Here is a 16,925-nt window from a genome sequence, read left to right on the forward strand (position 1 = left end):
GCCTGTATTTGAATTATTGAAAAGGAACTGTCAATTGTTTTGTTTACAGTTAGAACGTTTGTTTCTGATGTCATACCATATAAACAAACCTTAATGTTGTCATGTCAAGACTTACTGAGACACAAGAGGGCAGCATTGCCTAGAAATCTGAATTATTGGCCAATTAGAAACCATATGTTGTTTGCTATGCATGAGTATATTTCAGTGTATACAAGCACTAAGTATATTCAGTGTATGTTTGTAAATGGTAAATGGGTTTTGTATTTATATATCGCTTTTCTAGTCATTTTGTGTATTCTGTTTTTGATCACTAACAAACTCAATATGCAGAATCCCCAAATTGTGGGAACCTGATATATGAGCAAAGAGGTGTTCTCTAAAGGTTATGGGTGAATGGTTGGCATAATAGTGATGGCTAACAGTTGAAATGCTTAATGCCTAAAATATCACATTATATTTTAAATGAATGGTTGATATTGCTTGCTCAAAGTTGTGCATAGCTGAAATACTTTGCTTAAGATGGAAAAAGTAACCAGCTAAAAGTAATGGATAAGCCTTGATGGTTGGAAAAGTTTCCTGAAATGTTATTATATATAGTTCAAATATCCAGCATCTGCAGCTCAACTTGCAAACTTTAGAATCATTTGAAACGGCAGAGGGTTTCAGTGGAGAGGTACAGTAGAGCAGTGATTTTCAACCAGTGTTCCGTGGGAAATTATCTAATATCTAGTGTTGCACCGAAGTATCGGCCGAACATTGGTAGCGGCCGATATTCGCCTCGTTTACCGACATCTGCACATCGGTAATAAACTTGACTTTCACCGATATCATTGGTATTTGTGGTTAAACCGCTGGGCACGTGCCGCGGCTGTTTAATTAAAACAAAGCATCGCGAAGGCCCACGGTGGGTGTTGACGCGATGTGGTTTCTGCCCAGTGCTCTGAATGTCAAAGTGAAGAAATTCATGAAGCGCGGGTGAACGGCGGGAGTATATTGGCACTCAAAACAGGTCAATCTGAGACAGGGTTAAAAAGTCCTGTTTTAAATTATCCTTGTGGTATTTTGACCAAAATATGTTACAGACATTTCATTAAGACCCCAAGGAACCATATCAACAGTGTTGTGCAAGTTCACTACTCTCGTGAACAAGTTCAAAGTTCAGTTCATACAAGTAAACATGAATAGTTCACGTTCATAGTTCACCATTTAAGTTCGGAACTAGTTCATATTTCAGTTCATTTCATAGTTTTAAGGTGGACAGTGAGAATGAAAGACTTAACTTGTTAAAGAAAACCTTATCCATCACTACCCCTTGCCTTTACTGTCGGAATGTTTATCAGACAGTGTGTAAAAATCCCTCAGATAATAATAAGGTGCATCGGATCTCGGATGTAGTCGCTGAGTCTGCGTCTCTGCTTTCTCTTGCCATCTGTATATGAGACCGAGAGCTGTTGTGTTGCAGGTATGGCCTGCCCCTTTAAGGAAAGTTTGTAGTGTGTGACGTAGTGCACCAGGGTATTGTGGGAAAGACGCTAAAAGTGTGTTTATAAAGAGAAGTGACGGAGCACCTAGCGAGTGTTGCTCCTGCTGTATATCCGAGAAATAAAGTGGCCGCATTCCAAGTAAAGAAACATCTCCTCCTCCTTCTTCACGGAGCGGTCCGGACGGCTGGTTACCGACCAGACAGCGAGCCAAGATAACCAGTGACAGGGGCGGCTCCTGGTACAGGCGACATAGGAGACTGATTTATCATGACGTGACACATGCAATGTAAAACAATACATTAACGTCACACCATCATCCTCTAACCCCGGGGACGCACCGGAGGTAGAAGCGCTGTGAAAAGCGCTCCGCCTCCTTTCCTCGCCCATGGTAAATACTTTGGCTGTGTGCACCGGGAAGAACCAGGAAGCGCCGCGGCCACACACACAAGCACATAATCTCCTGTGGGGGGGGTGGCGGCTACAGGCTTGCGTAGGTCAGTCACCTGTGAAGACCAGCATCATTTACCCCTGAACCAGCGCCGAGAAATGATGATGAAATGTAATATAACATTTTTTAATATAAAATTAAATATAAAAAAATGTAATTAAATTAAATATAGATTTTTTAAATTAAATTAAATGGGGAAAAAAAAAAAAAAAAAACTGCGCGTGCACATCCTGCGCAGAAGCCCATTGCGCACATCCTGCGCAGAAGGCCACTGCGCACATCCTGCGCAGGAACTGCGCGCAGCTTTTTTTCTTTTTTTTTTTAATTAAATTTTTCCCTGTTTTTATATTTAATTAATTTAAATTAACATAGTGTAAGATATTTTGCAATTAATAGAAGAAGTCCTGCCAATTCTAAGTGTAACATATGGGCAGCTTGAAAATGGGAATAAGTGGGATTTGAACCCGGGTCGCTGTTGTTAGAGACCGAACACTTCCGACTAGGCCACTTCAGCTGATGGTTTCCAACTGGAACTAAGGAGATTAAGTCGATGGACAAATTATCGTGTGTGTCGGTGTTATTTTATGCTGCTTTTGAGAAGAGAAAATATTTTCTACTTTACTACATATATCTGAGAGCCTTACTTAAAAGTTACTTTTATATTTTTGGCTTTTAGATACTGGATGAAACCTATTGTTAGAGAATAACCCAGTTGGGGGGGGGGGGGGGGATATTTTTTGAGAGAAGATTCCAGATTCATTCACTATACGGCTCAATAGTACGGTGGCCCTGAAAGCTCAACGAACGGCAACTTAAGAAAACACATGCAAGTTGACAAAACACCTGCAAAAAGAGAAAAGCGCTGCAAATACCAGAACGAGCTGCAAATAGAGAAACGCGCAGCAAATACCGTAACGCGTTGCAAAAAGCCAAACGCGCAGCAAGAAGCCAAACGCGCAGCAAGAAGCCATACGCGCAGCAAGAAGCCAAACGCGCCGCAAGAAGAGGCCACAACACAACGGAAGTGTTTCCAGGGGACAGCTAAAAGTGATGGACACTGCTGCCACAAAAACGTCCAATACACCATAGAAATTCGGTTCCACACAGGGTTCGGCCACCCGCGGCTCTTCGGCCCCTCTGCAGTGGCTGTACAGTTCAGTGTTGTGCATATGTTTAACGAACGCTGAACTTAACGAATCAGTTTTCATATTATTAACGTGAACGTAACGATGAACGTGAGTGAACGTCACGTACATTTTTTAAATCATCACCGTATCAGGCCATCATGAAATACCAGGAGCGGGCGAGTGTGTGTGTGTGTGTGTGTGTGTGAATTTTCATCTTCAGAAGATTCATCTCCAGAATTAACATCTTCAGAAGGTTCATCTCCAGAATTTTCAGCTTCAGAAGATTCATCTCCAGAATTTTCCTCATCAGAATTTTCATCATCAGAATTCAAACTATCTGAATCCCTGTCATCCATGTCCTCTTGAGGGTCCTGGTCTTCTTCATCACAGTGGTTGATGGTAACAACATCTGAATCAGAATTTGCATCATAACCATTCCCATCATCTGAACATTCACCTCCAGAATTTCCATCTTCATCATTTCCATCATCAGAATTTTCCTCTGACTTTCTCAGATGTGAGATACGTCTTACTTGGTCACCACTGTCCTCATGAAGGTCCTGGTCTTCTGCTTGACTGTGGGTGGTGGATGAAGTGCGCAAGCAATTTGTTATATTGCCAATTAGAGCAATCACTGCGTTTAAAGTTTCTGGACTATCACAGCTTCCCTCAGAAGTGTCTGAAAGCATAATGCCTATGCGGTTGTTTATTTTGCTCACAGTCTGTCGAGCAATTAACCGGCTGAATTCACATAAGCTCTCACAGTAACTTCTTGATTCATCCGATGGAATGTGACAGAAGAACTGTGGAAGGATGTCTTTCATGTTCTTCACGACGAATTCTTCATCTATACCAAAGTAACTTTGGTCCGGACGTACTGGTGAGTTAATCCTTGGGGATTTCTCTTTCCCATCTAGCTCAAACAGCATCAAAAAACAATTGAGCTCAGGAAATAATTCAGATCTTAAAACGATAGACCTGTCTGAGCTGATATTAAAAATCAGTGCAAAAAGTTTCCAGCAAATTTGCAATTTATCAAATCACGTGGACACATACCCCAGTAAACCGTGGGCTTGTGGGTAGTTGTATTCCTTGTTTGTTTGTGCACACCACTATTATAAAGTAATTGCAAATAGTGAGATATGTATCATATCTTATTTGTTCATGTTTAGCTCCCACAGGGACATACCACTATTTTCCATATGTTTATATTGTTTTTTAATAATGTTATTGTAAATTTTAAGAAATGTTGGTCATTGTTTTTTGATTTTTTTTAAATGTTAAAACCCCAAAACACTGCATATGTAAACTTTGGTATCCTTTTAATACTTCTTATGTAATTGAGATAAGTTTTCCGTGTGTGTGTGTGTTTGTAAGAAATGAAAGGCACAAAAATTCTTCCAATCAAGTTTTAAAAAGAAAAATATCTAAACCAGATGTCCTCATCACAATAACAAATTGTTGATATGGACAATAGCGTTAGGTTCTGCCATTTATTTGAAGATTATTTATAATTTCAAACTGGTTTGAGTTTGCTATTGTGTTATCATCACAAAATGTTGTCCTGGAGACATGTTCTGCAGTAGCAGGAACCTTAATATTAGTGCCAGAGCACTGACACGGTGAGGCCCTATTGAAATTGTAAAGATTATTATTATTATTATTATTATTATTATTATTATTATTATTATTATTATTCAGACAAATGAATTGGCTGCTTAAATTTTTACCAAAATTTGCAGAAAGTTAGAAAGTGATGAAAATGTACGTATTCTGGAGGAATTTTCAATGGGCGTCACAAAATGGCCTATCACCACCATCTTCTGTCTCCTGATCAGAGTCCAAGCCTGAACAGCTCTATATGTCATTTAAGTTAATGTTCAAGGATTAATAGGCCATTTCCATATATTGTTACCTGTCCATATACCTGTAGAGTTGGTGGTAAACAGTGAGGGTGGGGTTAAGTCACACAGGAAGACAGTCGGTGCCTGCAAGCAGCTGGAAGAGAGACTCCTGTCACTGGCTGTTAATTTATACACAGTATATACATCATTTATACACGAGCTGACTTTTCCCAGAGAAGCAGGTGTTCAGTATCCGTCCTGTTCACACTGTCTCTCCCCCCCCCCCCCTCCCATCATCATCATCTCCCTCAGCCTCCCGTTACAGCTCCTCAGCTGATGTTAGCGCTCGATTTGTGAAAGTAAGACACGTCAAAGCTTATTGTGTCCAATTAGCTGCTTTTAATGGAAAGTCTCATGGCGCATGTAACTAATCACACAATAGCTCCCTCCTCTCCTCTAACAATGTTTATTTATTAAATTAATTTGTTACCTAATAGTTCTTTTTTTCATTATGGGACAAAAATAAGAGATTTTACACAAAATGTTGCAACTGTTGCAAGGGGCAAAACCTCCAGGACTTTGAGTTATTTCTAGTTATCTCCTTACACTGCTAGTGTAGTTACATCCTGTTCATTTCGGGATGTCTTGGAACAGTTGAAAAATAAAAATGTTAATTGTGAAGATAATAGATCCTCATTTAACCTATGCACATAAGAGATGCATTGTATTTGCAACCTGAAAAACATTGAAGTCCCTATAATGATTGTAACATTGTTCAAATCAGTCCCATAATACTGCTTTGTCTGCACTGAAGCACTTAATTTATATTTGATTATCAGTATGTGTGATGTCTAAAAGTGAATTATTTTGATGCCGGTCGAGTCTGTAGTGGGAGTGATGCCACTATAAGCCAACAAAACTTCATAAAAACTTAAATCCCCAAATCTGTGGATTTCTGACCTCTGACCCCTGATGGAGACTTGCTGCGGGGTCCTTTTTTTTTTCACAACACAACAGACTCCAACTTTAACCCAACTCTGCTGTGTAGGAGTCAGGAAAGACCCCCAGGGTTACAAATATCAACGCCCTAATTGTTTCCATGGTGATGCTAGCATATAGCTACTGTGCCATGAGGGGGGGGGGGTTTCACTGGAGGGATCCTGATCAACCTTTACACTGCAGACCACACTGACATCATTTCTCCTCTTACGTGGCTTCCGCCCAACCATCAGGACCTCTTTGATGTCTCCTCAGGTAAGAGGTGGGTGTTTCTCTGTAATGGGGCCCGATCATTTGTAGCACTATACGACCTGGAGGGGGCTTTTTATATTCCCTCAAATATCCTGGAATTTACAAGCCTACATGGGCCGCTCCCTCCTCTCTGAGAATTTAAAGGCAGCAGTTTCTTTAGGAGATGATTCATTAGTGTTTATAGCATGAGATAACCCTGATGAACTCCAGTAGCTTTACATTGAAACCCAGTGCCATTTCCCACGGGTTCATTACCTCCTCCAGGGAGGTTGTGTTTTCACCTCTGTATTTCGTTGTTGGTTGGCTTGTATGTTTGTTTGTACGCAAGATCACACAGAAACAGAGCGGCTCACCATGATACCTGGTGGAAGGGTGCAGTATGGGTCAGGGGAAGAACCATGTTGGAAGATTGGGTGTTTATCAACAGTTTCCCAATTTCCCGGGGAATAACTCATGGATCTTGATGAGAAAAATCAGGCACATTTAAAGGACTCATATGTGTGAGTGTGTGAATTTGCTGCAGTGTGATTGAATTCAAAGGGACTGTTGGTGCTTGACGAAGGTGTTTTCTTAACTGAGGGAAATCACTGAGTTAAAAAATTATAAACTAGATATTTCAGTAAAGCTAAAGATATAAATATGTATATTATTTTTATGCATTTGATCTTACGGTGGTTACCTCAGTAAATGTGGCCGAAGTCCACAGTGGAATCAGGCCATTACACACTGCATATCATGTGACAGTGCAGCCAAATATGCTGCCAACTAGGGGAATATAAATGTGTTTGAATAATTAAATCAAATACTAACTGTTACCTCTATCGAATGATCTGTAGGACGTCGTTCTTGATCACAGTTGGAATTCTCTTGCTGATTATTGATCATTATTTAGAAAATATGCACAATCTAGAAGATACTGATCGATTGGAAGTGCTCATCTCCAGCAGAGCTATAACTGTGTGTCTTAAAAACTGATTCTAATCCTGCTTTAATAGCAAACACCCCCTGGAAGACCAGGACTATTGATTTACCATTTAGACAAAGAAACTACACAACAGATGAAATGTAAGTGCGATATAAAAACAAAAAAACCTCAACAGACTCAATGTGTGACTTTGCAGAGAAACTATTATGACCCCTTCACTTTTTACACACGTTATTGTGCTGGTGATTCAATTTTAAGTACATAAAATTGCAATTTTTCCCCATCAGCCTGAATCAATACTATCAACTCTCTGAAGTAACTAAAATACAACCCAAAATATGATCCTGGCACAAACTTTTATCTTATGAAATTAAAGTATAGCCAACACAATATATACCTATAATACTCTAGGCCAGGGGTTTTCAAATTGGGTGAATGTGAGCCTCCCCTTAGAGTAGGTAAGGACAGCCGAGCCTCCCCTCCAAAAAAATGAATCCCGTCCGCCTGACCTAACCCACACACGCCTCTTCAGTAAATGCCATCTTTTGTGTGTTCCAGGCAATGATGATTTTCAATAACTAATCAAATGTAATGTTGAAGACATTTTATTTCCACAACTTTTTTAAAAGTGCATTCATAAACGATTCTTTGCAACAGCAAATCATTTCCAACTTCATGCAGGCCTAATTGAGGCTACTTTTAAAATTAGGCCTATCCACAAGTCAACAAAACATGCTTAACATGTGTAATCGGCGCCAAAGCTACAACCAACGACATCCGACGGCTGATCGGTGCTGTGTGACCGGGCTTTAAGCGCACATTTGAAGGAGATGCACATCGTCTCGAAAAGAATCTGCACAATGGACAACTCTCTGATCAATGAACGACAACGGCATATTATCAGATCGAACAGATTCACATATTTTCATGAAATTTGTTAACGATTTCAGCCACGTACAACCTCAAATTTAAACAACAAACAAAATGCGTCAAATTCACATCATTTGCGCTACGAGCGGCATCAACCCTATGGCCCACCCAATTCATGGATTCAAGACAACACAACATTGACTTTCAATTGAATCGTCCATATCAGTGGGAACAATGAGGCCTCGCTTTTGATGCACAGAGGTGTTCGATGCGGGGCTGCAGTGCAGAGAGAAATATACACAAGTCGTCCTCCACCTGCAGCCTTGATCTGTATTTGTTTTTAATCACGGTCAGTGTGGAAAACCCACACACACACAAGTACGTGGAGGTAAAGGGGATTAAGACTTCCATAGCCCTATTGGAGATCTGGGGGAACTCGCTCTCCACAGACAACCAGAAACGCATTCAAGATCATTTTTCCTACGTTTTTTGCTGGGTCCTGTCTCCTCCCTTAATGCTGACTCCTGTTGACTTGGGACAGGGAAACGATGCATTTTAAAACTAATACACGCACGCACAATTATAGATATCACTAGAGCTGCATACGGATGTGTATTTTGTTTTTGCGAGTGTCTCGTGTCGCGCCTCCCCTTTGGCTCTTTGGCGCCCCCCAGGGGAGGCGCGCCTCACCTATTGAAAACCACTGCTCTAGGCTATACTTACATCTTTTCACATTATTTACAGAAGCAGAATTAGAGTTGGACTGTTCCAGTAAAATGCAAATATGAAAGTTATTATATTAGAAAGCTTATTTAATATACTATCATTGTACATTATGGTGTTGTAATAAATAAAACTGAATATTGGGTCACAAACCTATGCCAAATGGATTTTTCACCATCTGTCATTTCTGAACCTGATCTAATGGTTTCAAGCTGATCCATATGATTTATTAAACATTTGTGTATTTTTCCTATTGAGACAACTGCTGCATTTCACCCTCAGGCGCACATGACCTGACGACCCCCCCACCCTCCCACCCCCACTCGGAGCCAGGGAGAGAGTGACAGCCAGCTGTTCAGTGCAGGGACCCGGAGTTCCTCGAACCCCCCCCCCCCCCCCCCCCCCCCCCCCCCCCCCCCCCCCGGAGCGAGAGAGGCTGGTGATCCCTCCTCACCACGGGGCCAGAAATCCTCCCTCCGCGTCCCTCTCTCCGCCCCCATCCATCCATCCATCCACTCGCTCTCCCTCCATCTCTTCCATAAGGACGCGTGCGACGTGCAGCAGCCAAACCGAGTCCCGGCTGCGTCTCCTGGAGCTGAACCAACCATCCCCAGCGCAGGAGGAGGAGGAGGCGGTCGGTTCGTATCTCCCTCCCTCCTTCCCCCCGGCTTCTGGAGGCTCTGTGCCTGCACTCGGCGGAGAGGAGCAGACGTGTGTCCCCGCGCTGCGCCGCCTGCAGAAGCGTGCCAGGTACCATGACGCACCAAGAAAAACTGGCCACTTGCTGAGAGTTGTTTTTTTTGGGCAGGGGGGGACTCCGCCATGTGTGTTGTTTGAAGCGGACTTCCCCCCCCGGACGGAGGAGCCGTGTGAGACCCGTGCGTCATCCCGGTCCTGCGTTCCAAGTTGGTGCCAGTGTTTGATGATGTCATTATTTCTTTCAGATGGATCTGCGCTCCGCCACCGTCGCATCTCTCTGAGCGCTCCGCCAGCGTGCGCCCCCGGCTCCTCGAACTTGGACCGCGGTGTGTGTCCAGGCTCCTCCGCAGACCTCCGTCCCCGCCGAGGGAAGGCTTCATGCTCCAGAGCTACATCAACTTTTACTCTGAGGTGGAAGGTTTAGGTGGAAACTTTGCCCTGTCTGTGGAAGTCCATTGGGAATACTCACCTTTTTCTATTTAGCTGTGTCTAAGATTCCCCCTGCACTCATTTGACTGTGCCAAATTCCAACTTGGATGCGTAATGGTCCTCGGCCGTTTTACCTCCTGACGTTGCTGACGCATATATTTGGGAGATAGACTTATGGGATTATAAACTACAGTAATGTGGAGTCGTTCCTGAAAACCGAGTGTCTGCTGCTCTCGGAGGGAGTTTATGGAGACGAGCAGCCCGAGGATGACGGCCGGCCCCCGGGAGGCGGCGGTGAACTGCTCCCCGGCGGTGGCGGCCAACGCGGAGGGTGAGGAGATCGAGGTTTTGGAAAGTACCGACGTCCTTCCAGTGGCTCCAGAGGACGTAAGTGTAAACGAACATCATTAACCCTAATCCTAACATTAACCTAAAACCTGTCGCCATCACCTTAAAATGTAATGAAACAATTAAGTTGCTATTTGTCCTCATAAGGAAGACACATCCCCATAATGTGACAAACAGATTTAGGTCCCCACAACATGAGAAATACCTGGACCACAAAAATGTTGGACCAAGAGTCTGTGCCATGGAGACTTGTTCTAACCTCAACCCTAGTTACTTTAAAACTAAGATTGACTCTAACCCTAACCTTAAAATATGTTTTCACCTTAAAACATAACTATTTTTCATCAGGGTTTACCAAACTTTCAGCCTCTGCTGTTCCAAAAGGAATGTGCGAAAAACGTGTACATTTTTTAAATAAAACTATTATTTTTGGTCTAAGGCTGACATATGCTGTTTCTAATGTAAAATAGTGTTAGTCTGTGTGTGTGTGTGTTTGATTTAACGAGGCAGGATGTCATATGAACATGAGCCTAAATTAATTTGAGGTTGTTCATCCTAATGGCTTAACTCATAACTGCAGTTTTACATCGATACCTGAGGGATTTCCTTTTTTTCAAAGGCAGATGACACACATGCACACGCCTGCCAGTCTCCCTCCATTAGCCACCTCAGACTTTCCGGTTGCCTCCTCACACATAATGATCCACACTTTGAGGCCCTTATTATCTTTTGCTGCGGCTCATTGACCACGATGATCAGATAAAAACAGCATCCGACTGCAGGACTGTAATTAAGGCGAATGCACACAGAGAGAAAAATCTATTTGGCCGAGATTCATCATTTCCAAACAGGTGCTCCTCTCTGCCTTAGCACCTGTTTCTGAGGGTTGTTTTCTATCTTTTCCTCTCACTCACTCCTCTGCTTGCTCTTTTTTCTCTCCTTTCCCCTTGTCTCAGCAATGGAAGTCTCTGTTTGACAAGGTATGTATGTGCTGCAACTGAAAGTGGCTTGAATCTCTAATTCCCATTTGCATGTTTCACTCATTGTGGAGCAGTGTTGTGTTGAAAAAGCTTCCATCTGCGTGTGACCGCTGACTGTGTCTCTGTTATCAGCTCAAAGAAGCACAGATGTGTTTAACAGATGAAGCACTGCAGCTTAAAGGTCATGAAACATTGGGAGGTTACTTGGAAGAACTGGGATGCAATGTTGCACCATCAGCAGGATAAAGTTCTTCTTTTCTATTGTAAAAAAAGTGCTTTGCAGAGAAATTGTTATGTAAATTCTACATTTCTCCCATGTGTCATGACCATAAAATGCAATCATGCTATTTACTGGCTTTGTTCCCGGAAGAGACTTAAATCTGCACGAGGCAAATCTGCACACATGTTAGAAACATGTTGCCTTCAGTACCCAGAAATGATTTAACGTGATGGCTGGCTTCACAAACCTCATTCCTTCTCTTCAGACCTTCTCTTTACTCCTTAGTTTATCCCCAAATATCTTACACTGGTGAATACATTTGTTTTTTAAGAGCTCCCTCATTGCTTTTCATAGTTTGTACATCACTTATTGATTGGTTTCTTTCTCTGGGTAAATATATACCAGAATATCATTTGGCTAAATGAGGTGAATATTCAGGGTCTCAGCTGGTGGAGATGGCCCAGGCTTCTCTCCTTTCAGCCCCAGTTTGTGAATTAGGCTGATTAGACAAATGTATTTTTATATCAAAATCTTGCCGAGTGCAGCTTTAAATCCTTTGCCTGCTGGGTAACATTCACGCCATAACATGTAACGGGGCCACGCCTTTGTCCAACCAAACCCCTGTAGAGGCGAGAGCGGAGGAGTGGGATCACACTGTGGATGCTGTGGGTGTGTCACCCGCTGACACTGACCCCAGTAATGCTATTAGGGTGATACAAAATCCTGGATGCATTGATCTGTCAGACTGATCTTATGAGACACACACACACACGCAATGTAAAGATAGAGCCAGAAACCCCAGGAGAGGAAAAAACACAGACCGGCTATTCATGCAAACAGACGGTTGGACTGACAGACGGTAAACGGACTCCCTATCAAATATATGCACACGCACACGCGCATGCACTTACACACGCACAGACACTACTCTGTGGGGCTATTACAGCACCTGCCTATCCTGGGCCCCCCAAATTTCTCCTGGGAGGGATGTGTGTTTGTGTGTGTGTGTGTGTGTGTGTGCTTGTGTGAATACAGGGGTTAGCTGCGATGTGAAGGGTTGAGTCAGAGGCTCGTGTCAGGCGCACTCTTTCAGAGGGAGACTGAGGTCCCATGGGATTATGGGAAATGATAGCTGTGGTGTGGTGTGAGTGTTTGTATTATTAATGGTGTATATTCTATGGCCAGGCATTAAGTGGGCCTCTCAATCCGTTGTCTTTATGCGCAAGGCGCTGCTTTGAGTTTCCTCAAGTGGACGCCGCTCGACAAAAACATACGTGGGTTGTCCAAATGGTGAGGTCGCTGCTCAGTCTGGCAGTGACAAATGTCCTTTCACTCTTTTATTCTCCTTCTCTCCTTCGTCCTCACAATGAGTCGGCCCATTTGTCAGGGGGCTGACCCCGGAGACCCCCAGCTTCTGTGAAGCGACCAAAGAAGAGAAATGATGGGCCACAGAAAAACCAGGAGAAGATGGGTTTTGAACCAGACCGGCTGCAGGAGGCAGAGAAGATAAATGTTGCATGAAAACAAAGAGCAAGGTCCAGACTTTTATTTGCCTGCAACACAAAGACAAACACTATAAAGTGAATCTATGTGTGTAAGTCCAGTGTAATGTACAGTTTGGTTTATTTGCCAAAATCACGAGGGGGTGGATAGGGGGTCGGAGAGGGTTGAGTTCCGTCATTGGCCAGTGAGACCAGTCTCTGCACTTGCATGCAGCCCACTCTCATGGCGAGGTCGGCCTGCCTGCTGAGGACAGCTGAACGTTAACGAGACATGACCATCCAAGGGGGGGAACTTCTGTTGTTATGCTGTGGTTGGGTCACACTTGGTACTAACCATAGACTGTACGTAAAGTTGGATGACATGACAGCTCCCCAAAGCCGAAAGCATCTCAGTCACCACATGGTGGCTGGCTGCATTAAAGGTCACAAGCCCCACCTTCTCCATATTAGTGAATGAAACATGGACCAAACTGAAAGGTCGTAGTACACGTGAAATACTTTTTTCTCAAACACGATTTCTGATATTTTAGTTGTTAGTTATTATCGTGCTGCTCATTTATTTGAAAAGTTTGGATTTAATAGTTTTTTTCAGGATTTTTTTACAGATCACACTTGACCTTCTAGCCAGTGGCTGCAAGTTCTTCTTTTGAAGAGATTATTCTAGTGAGAGTAATATACTGGCTACACAAGATGTTCAGATATGAAGAGAATGACTCTCCTCTTGTAGAGGGGAGTCTCTGCCATGTCAAATTCAGAGCACCTAGTATTCTGTCCATACCATCAGAGATGTTTACACAGCAGAGAGAGAAGACAGGATCCTCTTCTGTCGTTCGTCTTTCTCTTTTGGGACTATGGCTTTCCCTCTGTCTCATCAAACCAACTTGGGCTCTGAACAAAACCTTCTTCGTCATATCACTTTTACAGGCTCCCATGTGAGCTGGGAACGTACAGCTATCAGTGTCCCGGTTCCACACTGTTGGAATCAAAGTGCTGCGTAGCTCTGTTCGCCTCCTCCTCCTCCTCCTCCTCCTCCTCCTCTCCGCTGTCCCTGGAGAGGATTTTGTTGCTTTATAAGTGCTTTCGTTCCCAGCGCGCAGGAAGTAAGAGAGCGAACCTCAGAATGCTTTGACACGTGTTTCCGATCGGCTGAAACAAACACGAAGCCTGAACTCAGATGGTAAAGATGTCTGATGAAGCAGAGGAGATGCTGTGAGGAAGATAACAGCTCCCTCTCATAATCAAAGTGTCCCAGCCTCCATTTGTTATTTAGAAACAGACACACACACACAAACGCACAATGCATTACACACAGTTTCATCCAATAGAAGAGATAGGGTCTTTTGAGTCTCTATGTTGAGCTGACTGATTATCACACAGTAAAATGCCTCTTCATGTTTTTTGGAGGATTTCTGGGGATTAGAATATGGGCCATACTTTACGCTCAGGATTTACATGATTAAAACCGTATTAAACTTGTTTACGTCACAGCCTGAAATGAACTGCATCAGTGTTGTCCTCCACAGGGAAAGGCACATCAGTTGGATTTCTTCACATAACAATGACGAGAAGTTAAATTAAGCTGCTTTTATACGTGCACCGAAGTCTGGACACCTTCCTGCAAACTAGAGAAGCTGTATGTGAGAGAGTGAATGTCCAAGTCAGTTGCTCCAGTTTACTTTTCCTGCCAACCCCCCAGTGGCAAAAGTCCTGAAAGTGAGAATATAGCAGGAATATGTGGAAATTCCCAGCGGGTGAGTGAACGCGTTGATGACATTTCTAACACGCAATGGACGCAAAACTGGAAAAAGTACAAATAACACGAATACCTCAGGATTAGAAAGAGGTAACTTACTCGTAGACGACACTGTGGCAGACGACGACTTAGAAACTTAATAACCCAATTATCCAGACAGTTCATTTAGAAATGTTTTACAAGAATTCCTCATATTATAACCTCATCACTTTGCTCCTGTTCATGGGTAACAAGTAACATATACAAGGTGTCTGTCTTTAAGTTGCCTTGGTCTGGAGAGTGATTTAGCAGCGGGTGCATTATGAAGGGCTCCACCAACAGCCCAGATACACTGAGTCATTATCCTGGATGACTGGGAACACCCCCACTGCTTGTAAAGCCTGTCAGTGGAAGTTCCCAGGTGTGCAGTATACAAACCATAGACTGTATATCTGCAGTGCAAAGACTTTTCCGTCTTAAAGGGAATATGTGTTATTTGCACACAGGTGGCTCTTCAATGCAGCCTAGCTTCTGGATATCGTCTATTCCCCAACTATCAGTGAACAATAGCATTTGGATACGTGTGTGTGTGTAAGTGTGTGTGTGTGTGTGTGTGTGTTTGTAAGCCATTTAAGTTTGTCCACAGTCCCCTTTGTGTTGACAGCGTGCTCCCAGTGGTATGTTGAAATGTCCCACACACGCGCCCATAGGAGCTTAGTTATTAAACACTTTCACATGGCTGCATACTTTCCACAAGTCTGTTCCCCTTCCTTTCTTGCATGGTAGCTTAGAAGAACCTCTGAATGTGCAACTGGACTGAAAGAATTAAAGTCTTGTTGGAACGTCTTCTTATCAGCACCCCATCAATTGTGAACTAAAGTAATGACAGTGGGGTCTGGTGTTTAAATAACCCAGCTCACGATACATTTACTTTATTTAAAACAAGCAGAAGTTCCCCGGCGGGGGGAGCCACGTGTTCCCGGTGGGCCTCGTGTTTCCCAGGATTCCCGTCGTGCATTTCAATGAGCTTGTTAGTTAGATATTCAGTGGCAATGGCCGAGAGAAAAGGACGGTCATCACTTAAGGCCACTCTGCCTGGCAGCGCCGTCTCGCCTCACCGTCCCGTGCACGGCACAGCTGGCGTCGCCTCGGTGTTGCTTGTTTTTGTGTTTTAAAAGTGCACTTCTAGTGAATGGTCCACCACCCAGGTAATTGGAACTTAATGGATAAGCCCACTGGGACCCCTCAGCTGCGCGTAGCGGTGCATGTAGGGAGAGCATGCATCGCCACACCCTGTCAGCTTTACCTACTTTGAAAGCCAAATGAAGAGACATCGAGATCATGATGGCGGTCACTGCAATTACTGACAGAAGGAGAGATGATATGCAGCTTTCAAATTGCACTTTTTTTGGGGAAGGTGAGGACGCCTCTTTTGCAACAGTTCAAATGCTAAGGTCCTCATAGAAATGGATGTGTTGCAGTTTTTTTTAAACTGTAAAAGTGACCTGCAGTATTTGAGCCCCGGCGAGTTAAGACTGGCTGAAGGACTCAGTGCACCGAACCTTGAAGCTGCACCGAGGCTGCTGCACAAAGAGCCGTTCACCTGTTTATTCAAAGTTCAGTGAAGCTCGACTCGGTGAGCAGAACCCTGAGCTGGAGAATCAGCTGGCGGGTCGCCTGTTAATTTGAGGTTTATTCATTGTATTGCTGCACTTTCTTGGGCCTTTTCCAATTCACTAGCCAAGTGTGAAGCTGTCATTCCATCAGCTGCCGTCTTCTTGAGTTTCCCCTTAATTTATAATATTCACCATTGTTTGGTTCTTCTCCTCCTTTTTCCGTATTGTCGATGCTGATGTGCTTATCAGCCTAAATCCCATTGACACGTACACAGATGGTGGAGGTCACAGTCTGCTGACCCGCTCATTTAACACCGCACCAGTGATTGACACCAGCTGAGTCATGGAGATAACCCACTGACACACACTTTGCGCTGATATCGAACCGTGTTGTCTCGATTCGTAAAAGTTGTTACAAGTAGCAAACTGCTCCCCCCCCGCCCTCCGCCCCCCCGCACCAGTCCTTCTGCTCTATAAAGTACCGGGGCGGCGTGCGGTGATGAAATGACAGACAGAGCCCCAAATATTTTCATTGAAAGATTTAATCAGAGCTCATCTTTCCCTGCTCCTCTGCCTCCCCCCTGCTCGGCTCTAAATAGATTTTCTTAATGAAAGGCCCGGTTCCAGTTGGCGGAGTGTGAAAACAGTCATCCGCTTTTATGCTGAGGTAAAAATAGATGCTGTGCCTGTCTGTCTGTAAACGCCAGAAAGAGGACGTGCTGGTTAA

At 43.6% G+C, this 16,925-nt stretch overlaps 1 protein-coding gene across 2 annotated transcripts in view; it reads left to right on the plus strand.

Annotated features, from left to right (window-relative positions):
• The first annotated feature begins 10,046 nt into the window (after window positions 1-10,046).
• Window positions 10,047-16,925, plus strand: part of rhbdl3 (rhomboid, veinlet-like 3 (Drosophila)) — a 50,516-nt gene continuing 43,637 nt past the window's right edge. The window contains exons 1-2 of one of the 2 annotated variants that reach the window (XM_053419068.1): window positions 10,047-10,193; window positions 11,105-11,128. In XM_053419068.1, the coding sequence (XP_053275043.1) occupies window positions 10,047-10,193; window positions 11,105-11,128 (171 nt within the window). The remainder of the gene's footprint in view (window positions 10,194-11,104; window positions 11,129-16,925) is intronic. The other variant, XM_053419069.1, reaches the window with a different exon arrangement.

The sequence above is a fragment of the Pleuronectes platessa genome, chromosome 3 (genome assembly GCF_947347685.1).
Source record: "Pleuronectes platessa chromosome 3, fPlePla1.1, whole genome shotgun sequence".
NCBI lineage: Eukaryota > Metazoa > Chordata > Actinopteri > Pleuronectiformes > Pleuronectidae > Pleuronectes > Pleuronectes platessa.